The sequence below is a fragment of the Lissotriton vulgaris genome, chromosome 7 (genome assembly GCF_964263255.1).
Source record: "Lissotriton vulgaris chromosome 7, aLisVul1.2, whole genome shotgun sequence".
NCBI classification, from domain to species: domain Eukaryota; kingdom Metazoa; phylum Chordata; class Amphibia; order Caudata; family Salamandridae; genus Lissotriton; species Lissotriton vulgaris.
In genome coordinates, this window is record NC_141695.1 from 631,762,222 (window position 1) to 631,774,813 (window position 12,592).

Here is a 12,592-nt window from a genome sequence, read left to right on the forward strand (position 1 = left end):
TTGACTATGATTTACTAGCATAGTAGAAATGCAGCAACTCATTTCTGACACAGATGTTAGTTGCAGCATAGGTCTGCAGAAGCTGGTGGTTTTGTAGAGCGCTATTACAATCTCACGTGGTTCTTTGAAGGTCAGCTGCACTTCTCAACACTTGAGCATTCCTATGTCAATATTACCTAAGAAGGCTCATCCGTATCTAGATACCATTGTATTCTCTACAGAGGCTGGCGGGTTTGTTGCCTATGGTGTCTCATGGTCTTCTACGGTATTATTCACTACCGAGGCTTGTGGTTATGAAGGATGTTACTCCAATGTGCTTCTTGGTTTTGCGTACTAGCGGTAGATATAGGGCCTGATGTATCAAATGGTTTTCCCTGTTATTTGTATTTGAGAAGTTCCTATCAAAATGACATTTGACCAGCACAGAGCTTGGAAGTTGTCTCATCTACAAGGCTAACGCCCCACCACTCGCACATCATACCGAATGAGCATGGATTGGTTACTTAAGAATTTGGGAATCGTTAACTTTTTGGTGAGGACATGGGGGCGCAGCTGCGCTTGTGTGGTCACACATTGATATCGGCATGTATTTAAATGAGGTTGTGATTTGTGTTCTCATCTGTTGCTTTAATTAAAACACTCACATCTAGAAATCTAAAATTGTCCTTCACTGTAGTGTTCTTGGTGGAGAAGAGGTGTTAATAACGTTTTACCTTTTCGTCATTGCAGGCGATAGCAGCTGGCTGCATGCAGGACCTCCTCGCAATGAGTATATGGACCAGAGTTTCCAGGGGCTCAGTGGAGTCCTAAAACTGCCCCGGAGGGACATGGCAGAGCAGGATTCAAAGCACAAAGCAGAGCTACTGGGCCAAGCCCTGGAGGACTGGACGGACGACTGTGTGGGCAGTTTCTGGTCTGTGGCCAACCTGTGCTCCTCGGGGCTATCCAGCTGCTCCTTACTTCCTCCCTGTATTGAATCCAGCTGGAGCAGCCTCTCTCCGGACCCCAAATCTGAACTTGGTTCTGTTAAGGCTGACGGCCGCCTGAGGTAGCACAGTGCCGGGGGATGTCTGTCTTGTCGAGAGACTGTTCCTGGCGATTGCCCATGGCTTTTGTTAGCTTGTCTTCTCCCCATGCGCAGGAATTGAAGCTGTGCCCTTGTGGATGCTGTTCATGGGCGGCTTTGGGTTGAGGCGCACGTGCTGGCTCACGAGTCTGCCTAATCTGTAGTGCACAGTAGCTTTTGGATGGACCAGACCAGCACTGGGGCAGAGAGAATTGTTTATCACAGAACAAACTGTGTGCGTTCCAGCAAGGGCAGGTACCGACAGCTGGAGCCCACAGGCATTATTGGGAGTTTTGACATGCCCAAGAGAAGGGCAGCTTAAGAGCGCCCTAATTCCGTACACTTCCAGAGTAACTTGCTAGCAGGATCAAGCCATACCAAAGGCAGTGGCTCTCCAAGGACGCTAGAGGAGCATCAAAACTCCAAACAGCAAGGCTTGGTGATGGCTTTCATGTGTCTTACGTTTTCATCTTTCATGGTACCTGTTAATTATGTGCAATATTTGTGGATGATGTGGGGGGATGGCTGAATGTGGAGGGTAAGTGAGAGTGCATCATGAGGCAGTAAAAGATGGGGAGGAAATGAGAACAGTGACAGAAGAGAGCACCATGTTAGAAAGAAAATGTGAAATTAAGAATGAGTACATGGGTGAAGGACGAGGGGTGGTCATAGAACTGGAAGTGACAGAATGGAGACAAAGTGAGCACCAGAGAGGTGAGCGAGCTATGACTAGGCAAAGGAGAGCTCATTGAAGAGTGAGAAACTTGAGGATCTGACTAAGGTAAAGCCCATGGATTGAGCAGTAAGATCAATATTTTAATGAGGGGTGGGGGTAAGTGCAGAGGAAGAGAGCGTGAGAAACGAGCAGGGCCGAGAATTGTGTAGAGAATGGAGGAGGAGGAAGTGTATGACTATGAGGAAGGATGATTGAAAAGTACCAAGAGTAGGAGGTGGTGATCATGAACAAAGAATGGATAAGGAAGTGTGGTGAGGAGGAAGGAGTGTGTTTGGTTATCATACTCTTAGATGGAAAGTGAAATCACTGGAGGAGAATGAGTTAGAAGAGTAGAGAATATCATTGAAACTTATGATCTTGCTTATTCTGCCTCATTTCATATCTTGAGCGGGACAGTGTTGAAAGGGTATTGTGTATCGGTCTTTTTACACTCGATCGTTTTTCAATGTTTCTGTCTCTTGTTGGAGAGTGTTTTCAGAAAGGCTTCTTGCTTCGGATGCAGCAGCACAACCACTAGTATCTGCTGAACACGGGCATCACCACTGCTGTTTGCCGGACCAAACAGCACAAAAATGGATGCCTGCTCTACAGGGGCGGTTCCAGCAGCAATGTCTGTTTGGCATCAGCTGAGCAACCACTAATGTCAGACTCAGACTGTGCAGCTGCTCATTTCTGCTGGACCTAGGCTGCACAGCGGCTGCAAGATGTATGATGAACACAGGCAGTGCAGCCATTGTGCCTAAGGGTTGTGGGCGATACATAGAGCCATGCCTGCTGGATCTAGTTGGCGCAACCACTAATGTATGAATGCAGCCCATTCAACCACTAAAAGTGCCAACTAAGCAGAGGCAGTCTGCCCTACAATGTCTACAAGTACCAGACAAAAAAAAAGTGTGTCAGCTAATGTCTACTGGACGAAAGCATTGCAGATATTCTGGTGGAAACAGGGAGTCGATTTTACTAATTCTGGTCTTTGGGGCACTGGTTCTTAATGTTTGCTGGACAAAAACGTTGCAACCGTAAATGTGTGCAGACATACACATTAAATTGCTGAGGTCCGCTGGACACAGCCATCACAGCCATTTGAATTGGTAATGTCTTGTGGATGTTGGCAGACAAACACCTAAAGTATGCTGGACAAAGGCTGTTCAACCACTAAACTCTGCTGAATACAGACACTGCATGTCTTTTGGACACATGTAGTGCAAACCGGTCTGCTAGATGAAAATGCCACCACCATTAAATTGTCCTGTACGCAAGTGTTGCGTTTTCTAATGGTCATAAAGGTTACACATGCTTGGTACAGCCCTTCTAACTAAGTGTCTGCTGTGGATGGTTAAAGCCAGCACTTATGTCTACAGGTCACAGGCCAATGTAATCACTCATTTTCTACTGAATTGTGTGCTGGACTCCAGTAGGGCTGCCACTACAGGCAGAGCCATGATTGAATTATCTGGTGGGCGCCCCTGAAAAAGCAGCTGAAAAGCGTTCTTGAATCCGGAACTGGAGCAGCTTTATCGTCTGCTGAATGTGGTCAGCAGAAGCTTACGTCCCTGTTGTGGACTACAGTACTTGCTGAAAACTAGCACGTGATTGCTGGACACTGGTACCAGAACGAATGGACAAATCATGTCCTGCAACTCACCGCTGAGATCTGTAACTTCAGGATCCTTACTGTCGTTAGTAGGTAGTTGGGGTTAGGTTTGGCGTGCCTCCTTGCTAGAAACCTTCTTCATAGCTGAAATGTTTTTTAGCCCTTCAGTATGTTCTAGTAACGGCCACAAAGACCATTCAAAGTTGTTTTTTTTCCTTTTCATATTGAGCTGTTTGTATGTTGAAGCATTTGTGGGTGAGGCAAAGCTCTTTGGGCTTATTTTCATTTTCCCACCAAACTAAGACATTGTCGCCTGGGAGACAGGAGTCTTGATATTTTGAGAGATCTAGGAAGTGTGTGTAGTCTCATCTGGTGTTACAGATAGTTCACGTTAAGTCAGTCTGTATCTACTTAAGTAAGATGGTCTAGGGACTAATGTCACCAGAACACAAGACACTGCGCCACTGAACTTTTTTCGGAAATATGCAGCACAAAAGCCTGTTAGCAAGTAATGAAAATTTTAGCCAACAACTTTGAGATTTGTTTTTTACACCTATTGCACGTACATCGAAAAGAGAATGTGCCCAGCTTGTGGTCTTTTCTCTGGGATGTCTCCGATGCCCTCCTTCTAAGGAACGTTTTCTGGTCATTAAATCATTTTGTAAAGCATTATACAAGGTCTAAATACAATCATGAGCGCCATTCTGTCTCCTGGTTGGGAAAGATAAGTGCACTCAAACCAGTCATTGAAGCAAGCTTCTGTGTGTTTATATGAGAGAGAGAGGGAGAGAGAGAGAGAGAGAGAAAATATAAACATACCCAATGAAAGAACGGTGGACCTCTAGTTCCGCACCTCACGCCAGTTCCAGTCTGTAATATCGACGCGCAGACAGTCCCAACGCCAGCTATTAGTTGGCGCTTCTGTCCTCCAGATCAAGAGTTGTGGTTTGTGAAAAAGAGGGTGCGCAGCTCATAAAGTCCAATAATCCAGTTGTAGTGTTAAAACCTATTTCTTTTTTCCACATTTTAAGATTTTGTAAACAAAGACACTCAGCCAACGCGTTTCTTACCCTCACTGGGAACTTCCTCAGGGCCAAACAAAATAATGTAGGTTTTGATCTGTATCCGTCAAATATACGATTCAATATGCGACGCAATCCTATCAAAGCACTTCCCAATCAGGTAACAAGTATTTGAACAAGAATGATCAAAATCATATAACTCCAAAGCTAATGTTGCTTGTCTAAAACCAGAAGGTGACTGATTTTCCCATGCAGGATTATCATACCGGTCAGTTCTTCAGTCGGTTCCAGCGCATCATACTGGACCACCACTCACTCCGGTTTTAGACAAGCAACATTAGCTTTGGTGTTATATGATTTTGATCATTCTTGTTCAAATACTTGTTACCTGATTGGGAAGTGCTTTGATAGGATTGCGTTGCATATTGAATCGTATATTTGACGGATACAGACCAAAACCTAAATTTATTTTGTTTGACCCTGAGGAAGTTCCCAGAGAGGGAAAGAAACGCGTTGGCTGAGTGTCTTTGTTTACAAAATCTTAAAATTTGAAATAAAGAAATATATTTTAACACTACAACTGGATTATTGGACTTTATGAGCTGTGCACCCCCTTTTTCACAAACCAATTTATATATATATCTATATATATATATATATATATATATATCTATATAAATCTAACCAAGGAATGTAATCAAAACATTCCAACAATTCACTTATCACTTCTTGGAGTTCCTCAGTGTTACACTATGACCAGATGTGGGTCCGGTGCCCACTGTACCACTGGAACCAAACTGCACCATACTGGTGAGGTCCAGTTAGGCCGTGACTGGCCGGGGTTACTTGTCTTCAAGTTCAAAGGGGGCCTGGCGTGATAGTTCATACCAGACAGTTCCAGTGAAAGCAGGAAATAGGCAGATTTCCTTATGGCTGGTTCCTGTCTGAGGTGGCAACAAAGAATGGATTGGGATGCTGATCCAAGTAATTAGCAGTGGCTGAGATTAGTTCAAGCATCACCCGTTACTATTTTTGTATTCATATAAAAAAAATCCTAACATAAATCTGAAAACCCCAACGAAGTGTGTTATATCACTATGAATCCATAAATGAAGCTGTTTTGACTGGCTCTAATGTCTGTGTGTGTGTGTTCTAGGCACGACAAACAACGTTCTTGCTTCGCTAAGTGCAATATGAGGTGAAGTTGCCTGTGCCACTCACACCAGGCACCCAAACCTCTAAGTAATCTCTCACTAACTGAACTTAATACCACGGAAATGGATTACCTGGATCAGTGACTCCTTAGGGTTTTTATTCTGCCTATGTGAAAAGAGGAGCGGCATCCTGTTGGGCACCTTCGCTCAAGCTTTAGGATTCACTAATGGGAAACCTAAAGTTAGGATTGGAGTGTTTTCCATGATGTGGCCTTGATTCCGTTTTGTCTAGCTCCTATGAGTAGGATATTGGTGCAATGGGCTCTTCCTTTCAAGTTTGTTCCGTGACAGAAAAACGGTTGCATTTAAAAAAACTTTTTCTTCCATTAGGTCAGCAACTTTTGGTGCCTCATTTTTTTGCCTCTAAACGCAAACAAGTATTTTATCTCAATTGTTTCACGTCTGTCTTCGTTTTTATGGAGAATCTGCCCATGGCTAAACTTTTTTGTGAAGTTATGTTCTTGTGGCAAGAAAATAAATCAATGATGAATCTTCACACTCTACATAATGTGTCTTCCAGGCGCACATCTTTATGCAGGGAGATATACAGGAGACTTCCCAAGATTGTGTGGGGATTGGATTGGGATGTAAAGTAGAGGATTTCAGAAGAAGCAGTAAATCTGAAGCTGGATTGAGGACAGGTCTGACTACATTTCAGGGAAAGCTACCACCACGCCCCAAAAAAATGCAGTTCCCTCAATAGGACAGATATGAGAAACTGTGCCAAAATCAAGTGTACTAGGATAAAACAAATGATTAAATAGAAAAGAAAAACCGTTAAAACATTTACCACTATAGTTATTGTGCTCTGCTATTATTTTATATTAAAAAAAATAAAAAACGGACTAGACCTTATCTGAAAAGCTGCAGGAACTCAAAGGTCCTCTACCAGGAGGCTGATCAAGCAGAGGAGTTTGGAAGAAATGTCTTCACCACCATCTCTGTCCATACCTGCAGGAGTGAGCTTTTGTTTGTGTATATTGGGTCACGTTTGTTGCATGGTTGTGCAGAGGTTGCAGATGGGTAGTGAGGAACAGCGTGCCCTGATTAATAGTGGCTAAAACAACTTAAAACCAGACTATAGGGAAAACTCTGTCATAATTGCAATTTGATTGTTGTTTCGGAATGAAGCAAAATCGGATGGCAAGAGAGCCTACATTATAGTCCTTGGTTGGTTTTTAGGTTATAGAAACGAAAGAAGTGCTATAACAAAGGCTTCCTTGCCACCCGAGCTTCATATCACACAGAAAAACTCGAATCCAATGAAGGCGATGGGGCATTTATTACAGACTAACTTTTGTTTTGACTTCACCATTGAGAAGCCGCCCCAAAGGTAGGGGCTGGTAGGAAGAGTGTTGGGGCATGGGAGATGGGCAGGTAGGAGGAATTAGAGGGAGGTCCTGGAGGAATGAAGAGCAACACATGGAAAACCTGGAGAGAGGAACAAGATGGAGGTGTGGGAGGAACTTGGAGGCATGTGCAGGGGAAGGAGGAAGGGATGGGAGAGTGCAACCACAAGCGTACACAAGAGACCAATCTAACAGGCTGCGAGGCGCTGACAGAGGCCTGCCCTCCAGTATAAAATAGTCCCTTGTGCAGTGCAAACACTCAGTTGGCAGTGAAAGATACAGTCTTGTCTAGTAGAATCAGGTGGGATTGGAAGCAGTCTGCCCTGAGCCAAGATGTAAACGATAACATCTCGAGCACCTCCATGGCTGAAGGAGGCGGATCGAAAAAGCCAGTGGTTGAAGGGAGCGTACTCAAAGACTACCCTAAGTATATTAAACACATGTCTGTTTTGCAGCTGCACTAACAAACCCCAGACCCAAAAATAAGGCGGGAACCGAGGCCCCTACCCTTGAAAATAGTTTACCTCTTTAAAAAATGAATAATTAAATCCAGAAATAAAAAGTGTTATTTTGAAGTTGTTTACTTTAAAAACGAGATGCAACATTAGATTTGTAATTATTTGGTTTTAGCCAGAAATAAAAAAGTGTTATTTTGAAGTGGTTTACTTTATAAACGAGATGCAACATTAGAGTTGTAATTATTTGGTTTTAATGACTTAAATTTGAACATGTCTGCATTTGGAATTGGATTTCATTTGCTAAGCTGTTGTTCGCCTGTATAGGCAGTTTGGTACTAAAAACGGTAAGCAAGCACTAAAAATGAAGAAAATACAAAGCAATGAAAAAATAATGTATATAGCCCTTCTAAAAGCTAGATGGATAGAATAGTGTTGAGTAGAGGATCAGGTAAACAGATGTCACGGTGATCAGATCTAGAGCATTTGACGTGAGATATTGAAAGCCGCATTTGAGAATTGGTACAAACTGGGTTATTGTGCGTGAACCGCTAGCTAAGTGGTGACTTTTCTGTTTTATTAAAAAAACATGCTTACTTTAAGGCAGAGGTTATTAAATATTGTTCTTTGTTTCACTGGTAACCTGTGGAGATTGATTCTTGCATGGGTAACCTACTCATTTTTTATTTCAGACTAGCAGAGCAACAACATTTTTGATTCTTGGGGTCTGAGGGAATTTATATAGGCCAAATAAAAGATGCTGCAATAATCAAATTTGGAAAGGGTACAGGCTGAGAGCCACCTGTGCACAGAGTTGGTGATGGAAAAATGAAGGATTTCCTTAGCTGCTTCAGAAAATAAACATACGGATGTTTCAGCTTTAGTCTGAGTTTGAAAGGATAGATGCAAGTCAAAGAAGACTCATAGGGATTCAACCTTGTGTGTGGGAAAGCGAGTGGGCTGGTCAATTCCATACATACAGGCCAGAGAGTGTTTCGCCATCACTCTGTTGTTGCCAATTCATAACTATGATTTGTTAGCATTGCGTTTGAGCACATTAGATGTCATTCAGCACTAGGCTTCTGAGACAGGTGCTCAGTTTAACTATTGTATGGGGACCTTGACGATCTAGGGGTACAACCGTTTTAGCATGATAAGAGTAAGGGATAGCAATGCAACCAAAGGGTGAGATACTTTGGGCTTGAGGATGAAAGATGGCAAATAACATTGGGACCCTGCAACTGACCGGTAGGGAGTGATGAGTGAAATAGACATGCCACAGCCTGTGTCTGTTCTTCCAGAAAGGAAGCAAGCCATGCTAGAACAGAGCCAGTAAACCCTGCCTCCACAAAGCTGTAAGAGAGTAAAACTAGCGGCAGAGATCGTCTGGAGAGCCTTAGAATGGATGCAACTATTTATGGTTGGTAGGAGTAAAGCTGGACAAGTGTGACAAGGAGTGGGAGTGTTTTTTTTTTTGTTTTTTTAAAGGGAGCATTACAAAGAAGGAAATTGATATTCTTGATTCCTGCATAGATCATCTGAATTTTGGAATAAAAAACTGTACAAGCTCATCACAAAATGTTTGTGAAGAAAGCAAGAGGAGGTATAATTTAGTGTACTGAAAGACTGCAATGTCTTAAATACTTCTTGAGCCGTTGTAGAGGAATCCAATATGATTGTAAAGATATATATAGATATATTGTTTTTAATAATAATTTGTTTGCACATTTTCAGTTGATGTTTGTATCTTTAGTGCTTCATTTTCCAGATAAGAGGCACGCCATTTGTGTTCCAGCTGTCTTAGTGTAAGTGTGCAATCTTTTAAAGCATCAGAGGACCATTTATTTCAAGATTTATGAGATTAAACGTTATAACATTTGGCTATGGTTTCTTGATCAAGGGTTAGAATGTTATTGAAGTGTGTAAAGGCTTCAGAAATAGAGGTGACGTTAGGAAAAGAGCACAGGGAGGAATGTAATGCTTACGGTTTCCTGTCCAAGTTGAACTTCTTCAGGCATGGCAAGTGATTAGCTTGAAGTTTGCATAAGGATGTACTATCTTACCTAGTTCAGTTCAGTGAAAGCAGATCATCAAACTTTGATCTGACCATGGTAAGGAAATGGTATTGAAGAGCCAGAGTGTGTCATTATGTATCCAGATATGTCTAGTATGTGACGTTTGCTATATGTGGCAATAGAATAATTTGCTGAATTCAAAAGAGGTCGAAGAAGTGTAATATTCCTGAGCACGACACCCTGAGGATTGGCTCTTTGTAGATTAAAATAACCCAGAAAGGTCAGTTTGGGAAAGCAAAGAAGCACTTACCTTAAACGTCAGTAAGAAACGTAGCTTTGTGTTTGGGTTGTCATTAAATAGATATATCTGCAGGAAGAACAGCGATTGTGCCACAGAAACTGAACAGCTACATAGGAAGGCTTTGTTTTTGTTGTCTTCTATGCTGCCTTGTTTTCAGTTTGCTTATCTGTGACATTTCTATGTTTGAGGTTTTTATGTCTGAAATGGCAATGCCTAAATGTGATACTTTGAGAGACACTTTATTGTGAGTACACCAAGGCAGTTGTATTCACACAAAAAAAAGATCTGAAAGGAAACGATTTTCAGAAATATGATTATGTAGAAGAGCTCTTAAGAGTTGCAACAGCCTGAAGGTTAAACACAGACAATGAAAACAATTGGCATAGAAGACCTGATCGTGTCAGCTAGTCTCTCCATCCTTCACCAAACTCCTTTTGCCTGTCTCTACCATTTAGCCAAACTACACTCACACACTCATTCCTTTACCTTGACAGTCCCTCCCCCCTCTCTTGCATGTTCATTTTCCTCCTGAAGGACAGTGGATTACTACTTGAGGTGAACAAGTGTTCACCTTCTATTAAAAAGCCACAACCTGCTAGATTTCACACACATTAAATAAAATAAACCTGTGCTCGTCATTGGAAATGCAGTTCGGATTCAATCCTGTGCTCAATCTTTGGTAAAGCAGTCAGGATTCAGTCTTAGGCAATGTGTAACGTATTTAAGCAATGCATACACAGTAGAAAAAGTCACACAAAAGGTAATAAAATGACACAACCAAAAATAAAGAGGAAGATGTTAGAAGTAAAATGAGACCAAAACTCCAATAAGGGGGACCGGAGATATGAATTTTTAAAGATTTAAGTGACAATAGCACCAGAGCGCCTGTGATTGTCCATGGAGACAGTAATCCGGGATTTAGGAGCGATTTGAAACCTACAACAATGGTGCACTATTGGTCCTGGTGAGAGTGAGTCAAAAAGTTTGAAAAAGTTTCAAATTTCTATTCCAAAAAGGAACTTTTATTTTTTCCCCAAAGAAGTTGTCTTTCCACGGGACAAATCTAAAATATTGGCTGCCTTAATGGAACTGCCGGTTGGATACCTGACACAGGTTGGTTCCACTAAGGGTCTGGTACTTTAGAAGATTTTGCCTGAAAACATTTTTAAATCCCAAAACAGAAAGACTGTAATTTTTTCAGAGATGCTGGAACCTTTCAGGGGGACAAATCTGAAATTCAATTGAACGCAGTGAAGCTATAGGTCAGATACTTTTCATGGAAGGTTCGCTTGGCCTGGAAGCAAAAGTTTAAACAGTTTCCAAACTTTTTCCTGGTGCCAAGCAACTACAACAGTACACTTCCAACCCCATCGGGGGCCTCAGAGGAGCACCTAGAAACTCAGAGGGTGCCAGGCAGAGGCCACCAGCAAAGTCCAGTGCAGGTTGCCACTGGTTAGATGCTAATTGTAAGAAAATGCCTCTTGCAGCTTTTTTGTGCCCATGTAGCCGAACAGGAGGTCAATCAACTGAACCTTTGAGTCAACTCCTTTGTCCTGGATGAAAAGCTCTTCTTCAGTCACAGGCAGCAGATCTAGTCCTCTTCTGTAGGTCCACAAATTGTTCTCAGGGGTGCCACATTTATGTATGGCACCAACTAGCGGGTGGGGGTGACCCACTCACTAACCAATCGGGTAAGAGTTTTGGGTCCAACCCTACCCACTTTTTCGGTACTTCCTGCATGCCTTTCTGCAGACATGTCCAAAGTCTGTCTGCAGGGTACCCAGGAATTTTCGAAATGGAGAAAGTCTTCAGCCACAATAAACTTGGCCTCTGTGGGTTGTGGGTATGTAGTGAAGTGTACTATGGTAATCTCAGGAGTCCTCCCACACCTAATATAATAATCGAGTTTGCAGCAGGCCCTGTACCCACAACAAACTAGGAGACAAAGGCAGGATTCGACAGCACCCAGACGGGATACAAAAGAACTGTCTTGGCATCCTGTTCTCTCCTTTCAAAGTGCGCCAACATGTTACATGTGGGTCAAACAGAATGGTCAGGAAGGATTTGACAGTACCCCGACCTGCATATTCTGCAGACCTCAGAGGAGTCCGCTTTGCCCATTCAGGTTGTGTAGCTCCTGGAAGGAATTTCCCACCTCATTCAGACTAAGTATTAGGCTGGGTAGTTGCTGGACAGCTAATGCAAATTAGCTTGCAGTAGCTTCAGGCAGAGTAAAGGTAATTTTCTAAAAGTTCGATTTTTATTAAATAAATGGGAAATATGACTTTACCAGTAGATGTGATTTTTATTAAATATAAAAGTCCGTTGCTGGTAAAAGTTAAGTTATTAAATGTATTATCTTTACTCAGAATTTTCCCATGTGCCAGCTACAGCCTAACCAGTGATGATGTCATTTTGGGCCAAGTCTCTGGGGGGGAACATTCAATTTTTAATGTCACACATGTTCCACTCTTAAATATTAGATAACCTAGCTTGTGGAAGACCTGATTCAATTATGTGTGACTTATTTTATTAGTAAAATAAGGTTTTCCTACCTGTCAAAATAGTGATTTTGACAGGTCTGTGCAGCAGGGTTCAAGCTGCTGCTGTCAGGCTACACAGGATAAGCACAAAAGCCAAATTGTCACAGTCACTGTAGTAGATGGCACAATAGGTGCTACAGTTCACAAGTTTAAATATACACAGGGTGGACCCAGTAGCCCTCCGTATCTGGGCCTATTAAATATATAATTACAGAAAGATTCTGCTGGGAAGGTAAAAAAAGGATTTTTAACTACAAATTTAGTAATGGGTCCCAGAATCCTCCTTCACAGATAGTG

At 42.3% G+C, this 12,592-nt stretch overlaps 1 protein-coding gene across 1 annotated transcript in view; it reads left to right on the plus strand.

Moving 5' to 3' along the window:
- The window catches only part of XYLT2 (xylosyltransferase 2), a 111,465-nt gene extending 105,331 nt beyond the window's left edge, over window positions 1–6,134 (plus strand). The window contains exon 11 of the mRNA XM_086930817.1: window positions 730–6,134. Within this exon, the coding sequence (XP_086786943.1) occupies window positions 730–1,052 (323 nt within the window). The 3' untranslated portion in view covers window positions 1,053–6,134. The remainder of the gene's footprint in view (window positions 1–729) is intronic.
- Window positions 6,135–12,592: the final 6,458 nt, after the last annotated feature.